Here is a 22,075-nt window from a genome sequence, read left to right on the forward strand (position 1 = left end):
CCAGAAAGTGGAGCCAGAGTATTTTTGGATCTATAGCCCTGGAATCTGGCAAAGACACCAAGCTTCTGTAACTTTATTTCTACCTCAGAGGTCAGTATTGGTCTAGGAAGGTCCTAGATAACCTGATATAATATGGGGCTGGTGCAGAATGAAATCTCTAACTTCTAAAATTAAGATTAATACTCTAAGTTAACTCTAGGTACCTCACTCAGTTTCAGGCACTCCTCAAACTTTGGAGTTCTAATAGTGTTGAAAGGAGATCTATGGACCAGTGATTGGTATAGAAGAGTTCCACAGAATTCTATAAATTCTGGAACAAGCAGTATCCATAGGTATAGGTTAAGTCTACCCCATGGTCTATATTTTCAAAGCCACATTGCATTGCCCTGACAGGTTTGTTGTGTGACACCAAACGTGTCATTTGCTGGATCTGTTTGTCCTCCTTGGGTGTCAAAATTCCATTTTGACATAATCTTTTCCTATGCCCATTAAGGGTTTATTACAAAGTAAAGAGTTAAATAAGCCACCCAGATATTTTGGGAAGCAACCCAGAACCAAAGCATCAATAATAAAACTCAAGTCAACTTCCTATATATCAAAGCACCACATCCCAAAGGTCAAGGATGTAAAAAATGACCTTTACATTTTATACACTAAACACTGTTTAGTTATTTTCAAAAAATTATCAGAGGACATAGAAACCTTCAAACAGTAGTTAGATAGAAAATGGATAGAAAGTTTAAAAAGTGTTTATTCAGACTTTAGTGAACAAATATTTGTTTATTGCAAATCTATGTTATTATACATTTTACTTCCTATAACTCTAAATAAAAGCTAAAATGTAGGAGTACATGTGATCTAATCTATATTCCTAACCCTACTCAATAAGTAGCTATACCTTAAATACAAACTTATGCTCAAGCGAAATATAAAAGGATTATTATTTATAATATAAAGTAGAAGGCATATGCCTAGAGCCTGAATAACTGGTACCAATCTATTGTAGTACACTGCACTTAGAAGTGCTCATTTATTTTAGCGTAATGTCTTTTAAATAGTGCAGTGAGTTAAAAGACCAGCCTTGGTTCAAGAGGAAAGCTTGATGAAAATGGATCTAAGAACCAATAAAAACTCCAGCATATCTCAAGGAGAAATCTGAAGCTCCAAATCATCATTCATAACTTCCTATTAATTATAATTGGAGATAAATTCCCAGTTACTTCTCAGTTATGGGTACATCTCCCCAGTGACAGTCTAGTACAGATAGACCAGAAAAAAACAAAAGGTGGGCAATTCTTGAAAGTCACTGGAGGATAAAACTTAGAGTTACATTTGGTTTCCTGTTCTAGAAGAGTGAGAGAAGATTACATGAAGGGGAAGAACTTGTTATTTTACTAAAGCCATTAAAAGATAATTCAGGGAGATCTCAAACCAAGTAACCATGTTGATAACATGCATTCCACTCTCATGTTTAAGACACAAAGGTCTCCATTTCTCTAAGGGAACTGCTTTTTCGGCATGACACACTCTCTCTCTTGCCTTGGAGCCAAGTAATTGGAACCCTAAACACACGGCGGAGCTTCTGTTGGAACCGGTTTCCAACAAAACAATACAAAAAGGGATTAATGCAGCTGTTGGTGAATCCCAGGAGGATGGCAAAAGGAAGTGCCAGGTCAATGACTGCTATAACTTCACAGCTATTAATGACACCCATCCAGGCCAGAGCATCCAGGAAGGTCAGAACATGGAAGGGAAGCCAACAGATGATGAACGCCAGAACAACAGCAGCTGCCATCTTCAGGACTTGGTCACGAGTTATTCTGTTCTTCCCATAGCTATTGGTCTTCAGTAGGTGTTTTCTGATTCCAAAATAGCATGTTGCTATGAATATTAAAGGGATAATAAAACCAAGGATATTTTTCATTAAGGCAATCCCAGCTGACCATTGGGCATACTTCTCAGGTGGGAAAGCCATAATGCAAGCATTCACTCCTAAATATTCAATTGTTCTGACATCTCGGAAGTAAAATGTTGGCAATGAGGACAGACAGGCCATACACCAAACAAGTGGAACTATATAAGATGCTTGCCAGGGATTTCTTCTTTGAGACAGAAAGGGGTAGATGACAGATTGGTACCTATCAACACTCATGCACGTGATAAAAAAAATGCTTGCAAACATGTTCAGGGTCAGGAAAGAACCAAAAACTTTACACATTACAGGTCCAAAGAGCCAGTCATATCTGTAAGAATAATAGGTTGCCCAGAGAGGAAGAGTAGCCAAAAGCAGTAAGTCAGCCACAGCCAGGTTGAAGATGTAAATGCTGGAAACCTTTTTAGGACCCTTTTGACAACAAAACAGTGTAACCACGATAGTATTGACAAGAAATCCAACCACAAAAATAATGTAGTAGAGAATAGGAATTGCATCTAAATGCTTATCTGATGGCTTATGGGAGCAGTTAAAGGTAGACTCATTGCCAGAAATGTTCACAAGTCCGACGTGAAGACTGCTGGTAATGTTTTTGCTGATGGTGGCAAGGGTGAAGTTGTCCTTCATATTGACTGAAATGTCAGCAGCTCCTAATTCTTACACCTTCTGGGGAAAAAAAAAACAACAAAAAAACCCAACAAAAACCTCTCAGAGCACATACAGAATTTAGGACCTCATCACGTCATTAGCATTTTAAAAGTTTGTTGAAAGCAAAAAATGGTGGATGGTTATAGAAAATATTGGGAAACGGAAGCATGCCTTATGAAATAAGAATGGATTTTACTTCTTGAAGAAGAAAAGAGAGTTTTCTCAATAATACCAAGAAGCATCAAGACTGAAAATTCTGAACAAAACTACATTTTGCCCATCTTTTCTATTATGTTGTGAAAAGGTTTAAAGAAAATTAATATTTCAAAAGGTTAGCCAGAATAGGAAATGCGTGAAACAAGAAGGAACTAAGAAATAAGACAAGTTAGCATTTCAAAAACACTTGAGCACATATCTCACTCTATATACTTTCTAGAAACCACACTGCTGCCTGCTATTGCGTAGAGAAATGCCTTATTCAAGTAACTAATTATATACAAATCATTCCAGCAATGGAAAATATAAGTAACATAAACTATGGAAAAAATAAGTAAGTGTACAAAAGATTGAAAGAGAATATGCAAAAAGGAACATATTGGGATGGGGGATTATGGTTGGTTTTTACTGATTAAAAATAATTCCTTTAGTTCTACTTTTCCATTGTTTTCACAATAATAATATAATTACGAGGTAGTTATGGAATATGTGCATATTTTTAAAAGCCCCCATCACACTTTAATAGAGACTATTACTTTTACATATAGATACTTAAGTTTAATCCATTTAAAAGAAAATCTATTTTCTTTTTCAATTAGGAAAAGAAAAAAAAATAGCCAAATCTGATTTAGGGTCAAATAGAAAAAGTTATGTTGCTCAATGAAATAAGAATTGAATATCAATGATTAATCATGATATAACTGTATCATTTTTTCCTTTGCTATTTTAGTTTAACACAACTAAGTAGTAACAGTGCTACTTGGCTCTCAAATGTTATGATCAATATTCAGGGTTTTGTGATACTGTTAGTTTTAGTAGCAACTTTATTTTAAAACAAAAGAAAATTAGCTGGAGATAAACACAGTAAAGGAACAGCTATTCCTTTAGACAGTTTCAAAACACAGATAAAGAAACTACTCAGTGAAAATGTAATCAGCAAAGAATCTCCTAATAAACAGCAAACTTAAAATTTTTGTCTAAAGCTTATTCTTTCGTAATCTTGACCTAACAAATTAACATGAAAGAATCTAAAATAAACCCACTTGAAGACTTACTGGTTGTTGGAGTTTAAAGCTTAGTTATCATAAATCAGCTTGCCTAGTTCCTAAGTGCACCCCTGTAAGAGAAACAGCAGTTAAATAATTTAGGAGTTTTGCAAAATAGTGTTAAGATACAGGAAAAAGGAAAAGTTCATCCATAAAAAAATATTTTCATTTAATGTATGTTCTACTTTCCAAACAGAGTATATATAAATTGTGCAGACCTACCTTAAAAATTCAGGCTGAAAATGCTTTTAATTCTGTGCTTATTCGTTCCCTTAGACTCGGGGACGTAATAGCACCAGATCTCTGGTTTCCTTCTTATATGTTCGGTCTGTCCACTGGGAGCCTTCAACCTACATAATTCTAGGGCTGACTTATGAACACTTGCCAGTTTTCCAGAGTTTTTTTTTTTTTTGGCTGCAAAACATTAATCTGAAATTCTCACTGTCTCCAATCATAACAGCTCATTCAAATAAATCTCAAACAAAAAAATGAAGTTTCCACAAATGTGTTAGAGAATTTTGAAGTCAGTGGCTTACTTTAAAAGAAGAATATAATTATTTGCAGAATTTTCTCTTTCTTTTATCCTGATACTGGCATTCTAAAATGAGTTAAGGAGTGGAGACTAGGGAATTTATTCTGGTAGTAGAATCTTTGTCCATCAGCATCTTTCGCAACCTTCATTAATTTTTGAAAAATTTACTCCTGCTTATTAAAGAACAGCAGCAACTTTACTTGAAGTCTAAAATTTCTCCCTTGCTTTAAGCAATTTTCGTTGGCTTGTTGCTGGAGAGGTGGTGATAGTAGGGATATAATTCTCATGTCTTCTAAAAGAAGTATTAACATGTAGCATCTCCTTTCATGGGTCCCTGTCATATTTGCGGTTTAAGTACAAAGCACACAGGGTGAGAAGGATTAGGCAGCTACTGCAGCCTAGATCACTGTTGTTTTTCTTTTTGTGGGAGTGGGGGTGATTAGCCTTATACAACAACTCTAGTAGAAGCAGGAGTGACAAAAAGAAGAAAGTTAAGTACATAATAAGTGATAAGAAGTGATAATACCAGCTGACAATAAACGCCATGTGCCAAATACCGTGCCAAGTGCTTTTTGCTCGATACTTTAATGGAGGGGCAATATATATAGCACACTGGTATGGACATGGCCTCTGGGTTCCAATTGCCTGGTTCACAAGCTCAGCTATACCACTTGCAAATTCCATGACCGTGGCCAAGTTACTTTCCTTCTTCACGTCTTAGTTTTCTCATCTGAGAAATGTTAATTACCTGCATCATGGAGTTATGAAAATTAAATGAGTTTATATATTTAAGGTGCTTAAAACCGTGCCTAGTACATGGTAGATGCTATTATAGGCTATTAATATTACCTCCATTTTAAAAATCAGGAAACTAGGGCTCACAGAGCTTAAGTAACTTTTCTGAAGTCACATAGCTATTAAATGAGAACATTGGAATTCAAACTAAGGCACTCCAAAGTCAGAGCTGACGCTCTTAACCTCCACACTACAGGAGGGAGCATTAGCTGGTCCTTTAATCTCACCCTTTGTCCTAGCAAAGAAAAAACATGCAACATTTACAAAAAGTCCCTGCTGACCATTCATAAGCTGTTACAGAGCATTAAAGAAGGGAGAAAGAGTTTGAAGATTGTTATGTGGTAGAAAATGTTCTTCTTCATTTTATTCCCAAAATGGAGACCACAGGTAGGTGAAATGTGTGACTAGTTTACTACAGTCAGTACAGAAAATCAGAGAACCCAGGACACTTACATGGGTATAAAGGATTCCAGTTATTTCTACTGATCATATTTTTCTGAGAGCAGTAAGAGTGCACCTACCCGGGCTGCAGGCTGCAGGCTGCAGGTGGAGGACGAGGGCAGGCAGGCTCTGAGGAAGTAGCTGGGGACCTAAGTAACGGTCTGGCAGAAGGAGCGCAGCAAAGAAGGGAGGGTGGGTGACGGAAGACACAATTACAAATGACATGATACAAAACAGATGGCTTTTGACATTTGTCTGTTTCTCCGTTCATCTTGAAGTCAATCCTGTAGTGCACAGGCAGATGAGACCAGCAAGAAGAGGTCACCATTGCCTGAAAAATATAGTAGAATTCAAAGGTTTGCACAATACCATTTCACTGTTTCTTTCGGTAGACTGAACATTAAGCAAATGCTCCTAATATACAGACACAGCATTTTATGAAATCTCAAAATATTTGCTTCCTATGCTCTGGACAGATTCAGGTTGAGACTCTGTCCAAATGATGGAAAACTGATGTTTGGGAAACAAATGAGCGGGCACATATGGTTATCGGCAGGAGAGTTGAAATGGGAACTGGTTTCACTCTTTGTTTAAGCCTGGTTTCTCCCTCTATTTTGAATGTTTGTTTTTACCATGTACAGGGGAATTTTCCAGGCCAGAGCCTCCTGAGTGGTCACGATGGGTCAGATTCCCACCCTGCTCTATTTCTAGCCCCCTCTCGTGCCCCTTTTAAAGAAATAGCCAGGAGGTGAGCTATAAACTTTTGAGAACAAACTGCAGGCTCGCCTCTGGGAGCCTTAGCCTTGAACACCCCCGAGGAGCAGGGGACCTTGTCTAGAGATTTTGTCCTTCATTACAGTAAGTTCTGACGTAAATAAAGTTTAAAGAGGCACACATTTCCCAGAAGATTAAGAGGACATTTACTCTGTTTCTTTATAATCTTAGGAGTAAAAATTTTCACCGGTCGAAGAAAAACTATGTAACTGCAGGGAAATAAGGGAAAAAAAGCAAAAAAAGAAAAAAGGAAAAGCAAAGGAATAATAATATTGACACCACTTGAAGTGAGAAATATAGCATATTATTGATTCAGTAAAGAACTCCAAGTTGAGCCAACAATGTAAATACACTTGAGAATCAAATAAATGTCAGTCATGGGAAGCAGTACAACACAAAAAAAATCACTCTCCTGGGGGCAGAGGGTAATATTTCTGCTGGAAGATTGACTTTAAAAGCCCCAGGTCATTTGAATAAATTATGCAGCTCTTCAGGACAAGTGCAGCTTGGCTAGCAGAAGTAAACAATGGTAAATCATATTGAATTAATTTTTTTCTAGTGAATACCTTTTATTTATTGTGAGATTACTTAACGCTAAGTTTAAAAAAAAAAAGATGCTCTTGAGAGGAATTTCTCCTCTGCTAAAAATCTCAGGAAAAATCTTATTTGTCCCTCTTGCCCCGACTCACACTGTTTTTTTTTTTTTTTTTGGCTGCACTGCCAGGCATGTGGGATCTTAGTTCCCTGAACCCGCACCCCCTGCATTGGAAGCTCGGAGTCTTAACCACTGGAAGTCCCCCAGATGAGGTTTTGAAGGAGAAAAGAAACTATTAAATGCAAAAGTCTGGATATACATGCCCTGGTTATAAAGGTGAGGATTAGAGGTGCAGATCATGAAATGATTAAATGTATATCGGCCTTCCTTTTTAGTTTGTTTTTCAGTCACCTCTCTGAGTTCCTGTCCAGAACAGTAGCATTTCCACTCTTCCCAACTTCAACACACACACACACACACACACACACACACAAGTACCACCACCACTCCCCATTACCCACATACATACTTAACACTAATCTTTTTTCAATTCAGTTACCATAGGGAAGCCTTACTTGAATTGCCACTGGACTTTTCCAAACCTGGGGGTCCCTGAAAGGAGGAGAGTGAAGAAGATTGCCTTGTTGATATGTCCTTGCAGATTATTTTTGTGTCTCACTTTAGTTTCCAATACAATGAGAACAAGAATGTCAGGATGAAAACAAGTGAGAAAAAACAATAAGGACTTCTAATCAGAAATAACAATTAGATTGACCATTTTGTAGAAACCGGCCTAAAAATTCAGTCAAGTGGCCAATATGAGTGACTGTTTGTATCAAATTAACTGAGTGCCTAGGCATCACATAGAGAGTGAGTGAGAGGACTATTAAATCAGTTAACAAGTGGAATCCATGCAGTGAAATGAATGGATGTCTGACTCAGTACATTCCTGAGACCGGTTGCTTCCAGCTGAATCTGGTCCCAAAAACATAAGGAGGAGGAAGAGTTCCAATTTCCCTTTACCCCAAAGGCATTTGCAGGCCTGAGCATCATGTTCAGAGCAGGATCTCACAAAAGGCACCCTAGTTCTACCAAATAGCATCTCAATATATGTAACCCAACTGTTGGAAAAATAAACAATTAAAAATAGTCTATATTTTTGACTCATATTCAAAATATCAGCTAACTGATATGACATTTTCTCCTATTTATCTGACTAAATTGATTATGTAGGGTATCACAATATGCCACTCCAAAGTATGACACTTTGGCATAAGGATTATTTTGAGCTAAAGAAGATTGAGAAGAAGCAGATACAAGAAAAGCTCTCTGCCTTCCCCCTATTTGCCTAAAAGCAGGACATAAATTTGTAAACATGTCTCCCTTTCCTTTACCAAGAAGGACAGAATTCTTAATGAATAGGAGAAAACTTTAGACTCTATCGGCCCAGAGGTGGACACCAGGAAGAATCTACATAACAAGTCTTACTAAATAATCTTTATCTTCCATTCATTTCCCCCATATACAGTTGACCCTTGAACAAGGCAGGGGTTTTGGGGCATCACCCCCCCGGGGGAATTGGAAACCCATGTGTAACTTTACAATGGGTCCTCCTTACCCACAGTTGCAAGTCGGCAGATTCAACCAACAGGGGATCGTATACTGTAGGAAGAATTTATTGAAAAAAATCTGCATATAACTGGACCCTTGCCTTTCAAACCCATGTTGTTCAAGGGTCAACTGTATTGGGTTGGCCAAAAAGTTCATTTGGGTTTTTTCCGTAGCATCTTACATTCCCACAGTTTGCCACTAAAAATCTAAACCCCCTTTCCTTTGTCTTGTCAGTTCTCTACAATTTAATTGTTCTTTTATTAAGATGCTATATAAGCCCAAGTTCTGACCACCCCTTTGAGTTACTCATGACTGAGTTCTCCCACCCAAATGCAGAATGTGTATGTTCATAAACTGTTTTTTTTTCTACTTAATCTGTCTTTTATAAGTGAATTTTGCAGTCCCAGCCACTGAACCTAAGTGGGTAATTTTTTTTCTCCTACGATTAGTTTGATTAAATTATCCAAAATGGCCAGTTAATTAAATTGAACAAACCAACCAGTTGTATTATCAAGCTTTAAATATCACTGTTAGGTAATGAGGATGTTTTGAGGGATATGTGTTCAGGTTGGATCTCTCATAGGGCAGTGGATCAACAAATCATTAAGTCTAGGGTTTGGTCCTCAGGCTTGAGGTCCAGAGACTGAATTTTCTCAGGATACCCAGGTTTTCAGCAATAAACTTGTGCCAACAAAATTCTTACAAAACTGATGTACCACCTTGACTGCTAATGTATTCATTTATAATAAGGATATACTGTTTTGCAATGACCATAAAGCTGTATTCTTTATCTAAAGCACTCTATCTCCTTCACAATATCAATAAAGGGGGGAAATCTGGCTTGGTGACTAGGCAAATCAGACCAGGAGCACTGGTAACTGGGAGAATATTTCACTTCAGCTCTGGGAAATTCTATAGCAGGGATTATCATTCTCAAAGCCATATTGATGATTCCCCCAAACCATTCTCTCTGCTAACTTTGCCTCTCTGAACCCTAATTTCTGGTAGCCACCCAATTCTATCGATACATTATTTTAAGTATTACTATTACTGATGAAGCTATAGTCACGTCCCTGCTCCAGGCAGCCTAGAAGACATTAAAGCTCTTGTTTGATTAATTAGACAAACAAAGTTGGAGGATGGGCAAGGGTTGGGGGAGGGGAAGCAATGCCCCACTCTTTGTGTCTACAACAAAGATAGAGGGAAAGGGGGGGATAGCATCTCTCCAAAACTGGCCATCAGTTCACAGAGAATAATAAAAACAGATGGTTATTTGGCTTTGTTTGAGGGGCTCATTTGCCCCAACCTCTTCCTCAGGCCCCTAAGAAAACAGAAAAACAACAAAATGATGTACAACTTTGGGCATATTTCGCTTTGGGGGTATAAAATGATTTAAGATTAGAAGATAGAGGAAGATGACAGGAAGTTTGGGGGTGGGGTTCTGGGAGGATTCTGGGGTCTTAATTCCAAGGAAGTGAAAACAGGAGACTTATCACTGGGAATTCTGAGACTGCTTGAGCTTTTAGACGTTTATCCTGCAGATGTTTGGATTCATGGCGTTCAACACAGATTTGTAAAATCTATAACTGAAAGCGGAATTTTTATTGTAAATAATTTTCAATGTATCCCCCAAGACACTAGTTCATTTTCAGGTATCTAGAAGTTGATAGAATTCTTTACGATTATGTTATTGCACATTATTTCAGTATTAACACCCATGTTTTATACTGGTCCTATTTTGTATGTCACACAATTGAAATTATTCAGCTTCTATTTATTTTTAAAAATTGAGACATAACTCACACACCATAAAATTTACCCTTTTAAAACATACAATTCAGTGGTTTTTAGTATATTCACAACGTTGTGCAACTATCACCGCTACATAATTCCAGTAGATTTTCATCACCTCTAAAAGAAACCTGATACCCATTAGCAGTAGCTCCCCATTCCCCGCCTCCCCTGCTTTTATTCTCCTTTTACGTTGAGCTTAAAAAAGTGAGCTGTAGCCTAGAAATTCCAAAACACATTGTCCAGAGAAAAAGATAACAAATCAATACGTAAGTGAATGAAGTTCAAGAACAAATTGCATTACTATTTTCATTGTGCTTTAGTTATTTTCAGTGGCATGTTCAGTGAACATTTAGTACTGTTAGTGTAAGTCTACTTCCCCTCAACTGTATACATTCTTGGTGAGTTATTTGTACTGAACTCCCAGTCAGAAGGTTTGGCGTTAATGCAAAAAATAAATGTCATGTAAATAGCCTCCAAGGTTGATTCCATCTGAAGGTCCCCAACCTTTTTATGAAGAGAAGTCACTTTTCATTTCCCCAGACATGAAGTCCCCTGGGGTTGTTAGGGAGGTGCTGACATTAAAGAACGTGAGTGGAGTACAGCAGAGGGCACCAGGCACTGTGCTGGGTACTAGACACACATTTCACGTGTACTTCTCAGTGATCCCGAGAGACTGTGATCATCCTCGTTTTCTAAATGAGGAGAAATTTGGAGACTGAAGTACAAAGGGGTTAAATAACTTGCCCAAGATCAAACAGCTAGTAAATTATAGAACTGATGCTCAAACCCCAGCCATTATTTCTCATATACCATTCTGTTAAATATGAGGTACAAGGTGAATTAATTTCCCCAATTCAAGTGGAACTTTTAAGCATTCTGGGAATCTCTGGGTAAAAGTCAATTAGAAAAATGTTTTAAAAGCAGGATAGCTCAGCAAAAGAGAAGAATTGGTAAATATGATATACTTAGGGCAAATCTCAGAGGCAAAATGTTGTAAAAGGAAGATTTTTCTTTTCAGAATCTTAACTCAAAGGTAAATTCCTGTAGCTAAGATGAAGTCACTAAGATGAAAAGAGCTTGAATTGCAACGGTTTAGGTCTTTGTTTATATAATTTAATTGACTGTACAAAGCTCCTCAGAGTACTGGAAAAGCTTTTAAAAGAAATCTAAAACTGTATAAATATATAAAATAAAGAACAATGCATACACAACTTGTCCTACAGTTTCAAAATAAATTTTTTTAATCAGATTGTAAATTTCTAAAAATGTCTAATTTTCCCCTTGAAATTTTGCCAAATACTCTGAGAAGTTCCAGGCCCTGCAGACACACAGACTTAGTATCCTAAGATACTAATAGAGTCAAAGAGAAATGCGAGCTCCATTAAATACTGAGCGAGCTAACCTAATAACGCCTTCCCACTGCACAAGACAGCAAACTCTAGGCAGGAAAGGACAGTAGAGGAGGCAGGTGAGGAGGATACAAGTTCATTGCTTCAGCTGTTAAAAAGTAAATCTTTGAGAATAATGAACTGATTTGGGCCAGTAGGTTAATTACAGCAGTCCTGTGCTCGTTTGGAGGTTCAAGCGTGGAAGCTAGAGAGGAGAATGGTCCTCCTCTCTCTGGGAAGGAAGCACATGGAGAATGAAGGAATGAAAGGGTTATCTCCTTCACCAGCCAATTGGGCCAAATATGGTCAGTACTGGAAAAGTTGGATTCAATATTTTATAATACTAAACCTTTGAGTGCTCATGTAGGATACTGTTGACATTATCCACACCAATTTTATAGCCTGAGCTTCATTAAAGCACTCATTCTTTCAGCAAACATTTTTTCAAGGCCTAGCATGTACCAGGCCTTGGGCCAAGTACTGGAACTACAGAGATAAATAAAACTTGCCCCCTGGTTTCCAGGAGCTTCCAGTCTAATTTATTTCAAAGAATAAACTTTTCGTAACAGTTTTTTCTCTTTCTGACTTTGTGAATATGGACAAGCCTTAGGGGGAGTTCTTAGGATAAGGAGATGAGCAAGGAGGAAAAGTAATGAGGTTCACCCATTCTCTGGAGTGTTTGTTTTCTACTAGGAGAGGGGAGTGAAAGCAGAATCTTTCAGAATCCACAGTAGACTGGTGGCTATTGGGAGACTGATGCTGGTACTATATTGCCACTTGTCATTGGCAGAGTCCAATCTCTCTGACTCTCTCTCTCTCTCTGCCAGCCCCTTTCTTCTCATTGCCCTTCCTCTTCCTCTCTCATTTTTCAGCAATTCATCTTAGCATTTTGTCCTTGTTACTATTTTTTAACTTCTGTTGGACAGACTGAAATGACAAATGTATTTTTCCACGTTACATATTCAAAGTGATAGGCACGCCATGGCCATCACTGGTCTCAAGGACCAGACAGTTCAAATGGTTAGATAAACAACATATGGATCATGTGGACAGATCAAAGTAATAATGTGACTGATTGTCACAGAGGCTAATCTAGAAGAAACAGTACAGTTGTGCTTTAGGTTTATAAAATAATTCCAAATGGACCTAAGCATCCAACTGCTGATGACTCTATGTTCAAAGATTAAAAACAAATTGGATAAAGAGTGTTTTGAAATATGTTAAACCAAATACACTTTAGAAGATTTTGAATGCATCAACCTATTTTCACCCACATTTATTCATATAGCACAGTAGTTAAAAACACAAGCCCTGGAGTAAGATGGACCTAGGTTTGGTCCCTGTTCTAACATTTGTTAGCTGTGTAACCTTGGATAACTTACTTCGCATCTCTGAGTTCCAGTTTCCTTGTCTGAGTTATTGTAAGTATTAAACGAATTAATGTATATAGCATTTAGTATGGTACCTGGAATATAGTATATTCAATTAATATTTGCCATTTTGATTAAACTACTGTTATTACTTCTCAGAAGCAAGTCAAATAAGTTGTGCATTATATTACTCTGTATTGTCATTTTATACCAAAACAAGATAAATGTAGTTTTGTGTAAGATAGATGACAGCAGAAATGAAATGTTTTCTGGAGATTAAGTGATTCATAACATGGGAAGAATAATAGCACTTCCTTACAGGTAGTTGTGAGGATCCTGTGAAATAACATATGTATAATACACAGAGCAGTCGCTTAAGTGGTACCATTTATGTACATTTTTGCTGTTGTTGCTGCTGCTGTTGTTACTATGATGATGTTTAAAATTAATAACTATTATTATTAAACATTCATTACTATCCTTATTCATAATTATCTAAAACTGCCTAAGCTGTTTCTGGTCATGCTCTTTGACTTCTAAAACAAAGTAATGAACTAAAGTGTGGCCTAGTAATGACTAATGAAGAATTTGGAATGAAAGCCACAGCTTATGTAGACAATATATAAATAAATGTCAGATCATGTCACTCCTCTGTTCAAAAGTTCCCAGTGGCTTCTCCTCTCTCAACATGGTTTACAAGGCCTCTCATGATATAATCTGCACCCCTCCCAACCCACATACACATCACCATCACCACTACTTCTAAGACCTCAGCTCCTACCTCTTTCTGCTGGTTTACTCCACTCCAGTCACACTGGCTTCCTTGGTATGTAGCTAGTCCCCAAGCACATTCTGCACTCAAGGTCGTCAAAAATGCTATCCCCACTATGTGACATTCTCTTTCCCTAGATAGTCACATGACCTATTCACTCACTTTTCTTAGATCTCTGCTTTCCAATCCCTCCCTAACTATCTCCCATACCCTGCTTTATCTTACGTTATAGCCCTTATCACCATCTGACATAGCATTCACACACACATATGCATACATGTATATAATAATACTTTGTTTACTGACTTTCTTCTCATGCAAGAAAGTAATCTCTATTAATAAAAACTTTGCCTCTTTAGTTCACTGATGTAAACTTTGGTCTTAGAGCCAAATCTGACACAGAATAGGAGCTCAATAAATGTTTGTTGAATGAACAACTGTCACTTAAACAAATTTGCTCTTTAATTAGAAGTGCTTTTTATTAGTATGAAACAGAGGACCAGATGGAAAATTTTCATATCAATTACACCTAGATTTCTGACAACTCTCCATTCAAAAGTGTATCCCCAAAATGGATTTTTTTATAACTGGAGTAGATCTAAAGACTTCTTTCCTGTTGATTTTCACCTTTTTATGGCAAACATTTGTCACCATTGGCTTTGATATATTAACATTTCAAAGTCTATTTAAAGTCATGTAATTGAAATGCAATCTGAAGCTTTCTTTTGCTAAATAAATTCATCAGGTGTAGGGCACAGAGCTTTATTTGTACTATTAGAATTTTAGAAAATTTCATACCAAGTACAATATTAAAATGGGATTTCAATTATCCAACTACTAATAAATGAAATAAAACCTTATATTATGATCTGTTTCTCAAAATTCCTAATTGTTATTACTAAGGAAAATTGCTTAATATCTATGCCCCAAGGCAGAATCCAACCTAATAATTTCTAAACTACAGTATTTTTTCATCTGATGTTGAATATAAAAGCCAAGGACTTCCATCAACTCACTTATTCCTTCAAAAAGCATTTCTTGGGCATCTATTTTTATGCCTTAGACACTGTGCTAAGCTCTAGAGTGTGATACAAAAATGACCAAGAAAGTCTCAGCCCTTAGAAGCAAGTCTAAATTGATTAAGGTTAATAGAAATTTCAGCATTCAACATGCATGCAAAGTATAGGAGGAACAGTAATTCTCTTTGGGCAAAAGTTTCAAAGAGGGAGTAACTTCCATCAGGCAGAGAAAAGGGAAGAAAGGAATTTAGACATAAGAATGGAAAGGTGGGGAGGTACAAACTGAGATGGACTTTTGAAGGAATGAGAAGACATTTGTTGGAACAGGGTGTAGGCCACTGTTTTTCAAACTGAGATCTGATTATCAACTGCTTTGCTCATTAGAAACTCAAATTCCTATGGGCCACTGCCAGATTTCAAGAGATATGGCCCAAGAATCTGTGGGGTTTTTTTTTTTTGCGGTACGCGGGCCTCTCACCGCCGTGGCCTCTCCCATTGCAGAGCACAGGTTCCGGACGCGCAGGCTCAGCGGCCACGGCCCACGGGCCCAGCTGCTCCGTGGCATGTGGGATCCTCCCAGACCAGGGCACGAACCCGTGTCCCCTGCATCGGCAGGCGGACTCCCAACCACTGCGCCACCAGGGAAGCCCGAATCTGTGGTTTTTAATGAGCTTCTGACCTGATTCTGATGCACATTAAGTGTAAGAACCAGGTGTATGGGAGGGGTGGTGGTTAGAGGAGAGAAGAAAAAGTAAGAGTAGAGAACAATAAGGCTAGAAGATACATGTCAAAGCATTATTGTAAAAGACTTTATAACCCTACTATGGAGTTTAGATTTAATCTACTGATAGTGGGTAAATTTTAAGCAGAAAATTAGCATAATTAGGTCCTTTTAAAAAAGAAATGGTCGTACAACCATGGGCAGGATAAATGGGTGTGAAAGAAATTAGAGCTATGCAGACCTGTTAGGATGTTTGGTGTAAAATTCCATACTCTATGCTCCTTGCCAACCTCAAATATGACTTGAAATTCATCGTCAAAGAAAAATTTGAAAAAAAAAACTAAGGTCATGGCATGTTCAGAATTTGTTGTTTGGTTTGATGAAAAGGTTTGTTAGGTTAATAATCCACCTGCTTTCCCTTCCTAAAAATGTCTGACATTTTCACCTGTTATGCTGCAGTCTATAGAAAAGCAGTGTCGACCTGTGGAAATAAATTGATTTTAGTTTGCATCTGGATTTATTTTGCAAACCCAATCGACCACTAACTTCTTATGTACATTTTCCATTGATGACTTATCAGGCTAATTACTTTAACAGGCTCTCTCAAATCTCCTCATAATTTTTCCAAATTACCATGAGTCTAGTATATTTCTAACCAAATGTCCACTTGTAACTAACTTTTATTTTCTCCTGTATTTTCAACCTGTGTGAAGGTACCTCTGTGAAGTTTGAGAGAAACAGTTTACTTTTCCTCTCTAGACAGATCCAGTTCTACCATCTAAAGTTCTCAGATTTTGCATGTATGAGGCTCCTTTTAAAGAGTATTGTTCAGGACTGTTACTCAATAAAAGAGTTAACCATCATGGTTACTTCTATTCACACACACACACGTGAAATTTTTGATTATGCTAATTAATTGAGATATTAATAATACTGCTAATAATAACTGTGTTAATAATAACTACCATTTCTTCAGTACTGACTATGTGTTAGGAACTGTACTAAGTAAGCACGTTACAAGTACCATTATTTTTCATGTAACCCTCATAACAACACTTTGGGGTAGGAACCATTGAGTCCCACTTTACAGGAAAAGTGGGACAATTTGACAAATGTCACTCAGCTGATAAGTGACAAACACAAGACTGGCATTCAGGTCTGCTTGCCTCAAGAAATGACATTCGTGACCCTCATGCTGCACCATCTTGGCTCAGTTTAACTGTATTCAGTTTCCGTTATGGATATATTCCTATGCTAATGAGTTATTACAATGTTTTTTCCATTCAACTGTTCTAAGATATCAAAAGGTCTTGTGATCCTGACTTCCAAAGGTCCAGGGATTAAGAATTACCCTTGAGACTACCATGGCCTATTATGAGTTACTCTCCATAAGTATATGCAGATTTAAATTTCCTATAAGTGTCCTAAATTGCTACATGCATGTGTTCTTTCTCTAGGGATACCCTATGTCAAAAGTAAAAGCCTGCTCCCCTACCCACTTCAAATTGCTGCTGACATGGAGAATTCTCTAAGAGAACCATAGTCCACACTGATAGTATCTCATAATTCAGACTATTAGGGAAAGAGAGTAGATTTTGGATGCCAGTCTTAGCCATAGGGATTTTGAGCATCTACTTTTCCTCATCATAATAGTAACAGTAAAAATACTTTACATTATTATTTTTTAACATCTTCATTGGGGTATAATTGCTTTACAATGGTGTGTTAGATTCTGCTTTATAACAAAGAATCAGCTATACATATACATATATCACCATATCTCTTCCCTCTTGTGTCTCCCTCCCACCCTCCCTATCCCACCCCTCTAGGTGGTCACAAAGCACCGAGCTGATCTCCCTGTGCTATGCGGCTGCTTCCCACTAGCTATCTATTTTACGTTTGGTAGTGTATATATGTCCATGCCACTCTCTCACTTCTTCACAGCTTACCCTTCCCCCTCTTCATGTCCTCAAGTTCATTCTCTACGTCTGCGTCTTTATTCCTGTCCTGCCCCTAGGTTCTTCAGAACGTTTTTTGTTTTTTTAGATTCCATATATATGTGTCAGCATATGGTATTTGTTTTTCTCTTTCTGACTTACTTCACTCTGTATGACAGACTCTAGGTCCATCCACCTCACTACAAATAACTCAATTTCGTTTCTTTTTATGGCTGAGTAATATTCTATTGTATATATGTGCCACATCTTCTTTATCCATTCATCTCTCGATGGGCATTTAGGTTGCTTCCATGACCTGGCTATTGTAAATAGTGCAGCAATGAACATTGGGATACATGTGTCTTTTTAAATTATGGTTTTCTCAAGGTATATGCCCAGTAGTGGGATTGCTGGGTCGTATGGTAGTTCTATTTTTAGTTTTTTAAGGAACCTCCATACTGTTCTCCATAGTGGCTGTATCAATTTACACTCCCACCAACAGTGCAAGAGGGTTCCCTTTTCTCTATACCTACCCTCTCCAGCATTTATTGTTTGTAGATATTTTGATAATGGCCATTCTGACTGGTGTGAGGGGATACCTCAATTTAGTTTTGATTTGCATTTCTCTAGGTCTTCTGCTCATATACAAGCAGCTCATGCAGCTTAATATCAAAAATACATTAATGTTTTAACTAATGTTTTTCAAGTTCTGTCACATCTTCTATCTTATTCAATCCTCACAAAAACAAAGTGAGCAGGATAGAAATTATCTCCTTTTTTACATGGAAATTAACACTCAAGAGTATTTAAGTGATTTGGTCAGGGTCTTATGGCTAGTAAATCTCCAGTTCCTATTCCAGTGTTCATCCAGCCTCTTTAGTATTTCTGTACAATGTAATTTTTTTTTTACAAAGAACATGATAGACAGTTCACACAAAGGGAAATAATAATAATAGCTGTTATTCATTAAATCAGTACCCAAGTTAAATTTTTTATATACCACATATATGACCATCAAAAAATCCTTACACAGCAGGTATTATTATATACATTTTTCATTTGAGATACCAAAGCTAAGAAGTGGCAGAGCTGAAATTTAAAGCCAGATCTGTTTGGTCCCAAAGCCCATGGTCTTTCCACTAAGTGAAAAGAGTAAATGAACACAAAAGAAGTTCCTACCCTCTAATAATCAAATAAATGCCAATTAAAGCAAGCTTAGATTTTCATTTGTTCAGCTTAATAGTCAAAAATAACACTCCAAACTGATGAGATATTATTACTCAATGGCAGGATTAATAACTGCTACACTTTTGGAAAGTGACATGACCATACTTAGAAGAACTTAATTATTCTACTCTTAACAATGAATCCCAGAGAAATAATTCATCAGAAATAAGAAAATATACATGAAGAATGCCATTGTAACATAATATATAATAACAAAAATTGGGAACTACTAACAGTTTTAAATATGATATTCCTATTACAATATTGATATAATAAAATCCTATTACCAAAAGCTATGCAGGAAATAAGGAAATGTTTAAGTATTTCATTAAAGTAGCACAACTCAAAATTGGGCCTACTGGGTAGCCACCAGAGAAAATAATACTAAATCAAGTTGGATCCCTAATTCCCAAATTTAACCAAAATAAATTCCAGATGAATCAAAAATTTAAACAGAAAAAGCAAAAATATAAAAACAGTAAAGAAAGGCCTTCTTAAGCATAATGCAAAATCCAGATGCAATCAAATGAAGAACTAATAAATTTAACCACCTAAATATTAAAAAAATTCTACATGGCAAGAAAATACTGTTAAAAAGTCAAAAGAAAATTACATAGTAGGAAAATGGATATATACAATACACATGACAAAAAGCTATTTTCCTTTACATATAAAGAGCTCCTATAAATGAATAATAAAAAGATAAACAGACCAATAGTAACTTGGGGGAAAGACAGGAACAGAGAGTTCACAGAAAAGGGAAAAAAATAAATGGCAATTAAACAAATTAAAAAATGGTCAAATCCACTCATTATTAGAAAATCACAAAACAGAACTACAGTGAGATACCATTTCTCAACTATGCTGTTTGAGATTTTAAAAATGTTTGCTAATATACTACATTGATGAGAATATACAGAATTGGGCACTTACGTTGTTGGTGAGAGTATAAATTGATAAAATTTCTATAAAGGAAGATTTAGCAATGATGTCTACATTCTTTGCACCAACAACTTATCCTATGGATTTGCATGTTTGTGCAAAGAAGTATGTAAAAGGATATTCATTATAGCATTATTTATAATAAAAAATGAAAAGAACCAAAGTACTAATTTATAGGGGAGTGTTAAGTGATAAGATATTCTTAAAATGGAATGCTATGCACCTGTTAAAAAGAAAAAAACCAGATGCTGTATTATAATATGAAACAATTTCCAAGATCAATTATTAACTGAAAAATACATGGTGCAGATACTTCTGGTTTCTGGTCCCGCATGTAAAGAACTTGGAAGTTGTCACTTCATCCTAACAACAAGTAAAAAGCTGTATAAAGTGAAAAATTAACAACTTTTCTTATATCTGTCAGAGAAGTGAGGGAAAACCACTGCCGCCCACATTGGAGAGGCAGACAGGCAGATACAGAGAATTGTAACTTACTGGAGCAAAAACCCATGAGCGGAAACACATATGGGAACTGGTACCTGAGGTAGGAAAACCTGAAGTTCTGGAGGCTTAGTGTGGACAAGTCTGAGAGTTAAAAACCCCAGGGAAGGCCAAGTCATTGGGAGCTTCCCCAAACTTTGGTGAGTTTCACCTCTAGGAGCTCTACCATGTTCTCAGAGCAAACATCAGAGAAAGATTCCCTTGTGCTTCTTGCAGAAGGAGGGGAAATGTAACCATTATGAATCATACCAGATCATTTTATTCTTTTAAACAAGGCCAGCCCTCAAGAGAAAGACCTGGAGGAAGGGAAATACCCATGCCAGTTCCCTCTAGCTGTTCTGTCCCACCTAAGGTGAGGAGAAAACTGAGAAACGCTTATAAAGTTTACAGCCTAGGAGCAATGGCTCACTAAAAGACTGAAACCTAGTCATAGGACTATAGAATGCTTCCTGCCCACTCCACCACTTACCACCACATCACTAAAAGTCTATTTATCAGAGTTCCTTTTGCACGGTATATTATGTCCAGCTTTCAATAAAAAATTACCAGGCACCCTAAAAGGCAAAAAAACACAGTTTGAAGAGACAGAGCAAACATCAGAACCATACTCAGATATGCAAGCATGCTGGAATTATCAGACTGGGAATTTTAAACAAGTGATTAATATGATAAGGGCTCTAATGCAAAAGTAGACAACATGCAAGTATAGATGGGTAATGTAGGCAGAAAGATGGAAATTCTAAGAAAAAACTAAAAAGCAAGGCTTTGATGGGCTCATTATTAGAGTGGACACAGCAGAGAAAAGAATTTCTGAGCTTGAGGATATGTCAATAGAAACTTCCAAAACTGAAAAGCAGAGAGAAAAAAGACTGAAAAAAAAATCATAACATAATATCCAATAATAGTGGGACAACTACAAAAAGTAAAACTTATGCATACTAGAAATAGCAGAAGGATAAGAAAGAGAGAGAGGAACAAGAAATATTTGAAGGAATAGGACTGAGAATTTCCCCCCAAATTAATGTCCAACACCAAACCACAGAACCAGGAAGCTCAGAGAACACTGAGCAGGATAATTGAAAAAAACAAGAACAAAAACAACAACAAAAAACCCATATCTAGGCATATCAAATTCAAAGATAAAGAAAAAATCTTGAAATAAGTCAGAGGGAAAACCCTTTATCTATAGAGAAACAAATATAAGAATTACATCCGATTTCTCCTCAGAACCATAAAAACGATGCAGAGAGTGGAGAAAAATATTTAAACTGTTGAGAGGAAGAATACCCCACCAACCTAGAATTCTATACCCTATGAAATTATCCTTCAAAAGTGAAGGAGAGATAAGGCTTTTTCAGACAAACCAAAATTGAGGGAATTTGCTACCAGCAAACCTGCTTTGCAATAAATGTTAATAGAAGTTCTTCAGAGAAAAGGAAAATATGTAAGTCAGAAACTCAAATCTATGTAAAGAAAAGAAGAGCCTTGGGGAAGGAATTAATGAAGGTAAAATAAAAGCTTTTATTTTTCTTATTCTTAATTGATTTTACAGATGTCAGCTTGTTCAAAATAATAATAGCAACAATGTATTCAATTATGTATGCTTATATATATATATGCTTATGTATCGGTGAAATGATTGACAGCGATGATACAAGGAAAGGAATTAGGATTATTTTGCTATTACAAGGTACTTGCACTACCAGTGAAGTGGTATAATATTATTTGAAAGTAGACTTGGATTAAGTGTAAGTTATTGCAAACCCTAGGACAATCACTAAAATAAGTAAAGAAAGAAATATAACTGATATGCCAAGAAAGGAGGGAAAACAGAATCATACAAAATGCTTGATTAAAACCACAAAGGCAGGGA

General features: G+C 36.8%; 1 protein-coding gene across 1 annotated transcript; it reads right to left on the reverse strand.

Moving 5' to 3' along the window:
- Positions 1-1,238: 1,238 nt before the first annotated feature.
- Positions 1,239-4,176, reverse strand: AGTR2 (angiotensin II receptor type 2). The gene is made up of 3 exons (XM_029241133.1): positions 4,066-4,176; positions 3,853-3,914; positions 1,239-2,599 (listed from the first exon to the last, which is right to left on the reverse strand). The coding sequence occupies exon 3, from the start codon at positions 2,558-2,560 to the stop codon at positions 1,472-1,474; it is 1,089 nt and encodes a 362-aa protein (XP_029096966.1). The 5' UTR covers positions 2,561-2,599; positions 3,853-3,914; positions 4,066-4,176; the 3' UTR covers positions 1,239-1,471.
- Between the last annotated feature and the right edge of the window lie 17,899 nt (positions 4,177-22,075).

Source organism: Monodon monoceros, unplaced genomic scaffold (genome assembly GCF_005190385.1).
Source record: "Monodon monoceros isolate NGI ecotype Baffin Bay Population unplaced genomic scaffold, NGI_Narwhal_1 Super_Scaffold_22, whole genome shotgun sequence".
Taxonomy (NCBI): Eukaryota; Metazoa; Chordata; class Mammalia; order Artiodactyla; family Monodontidae; genus Monodon; species Monodon monoceros.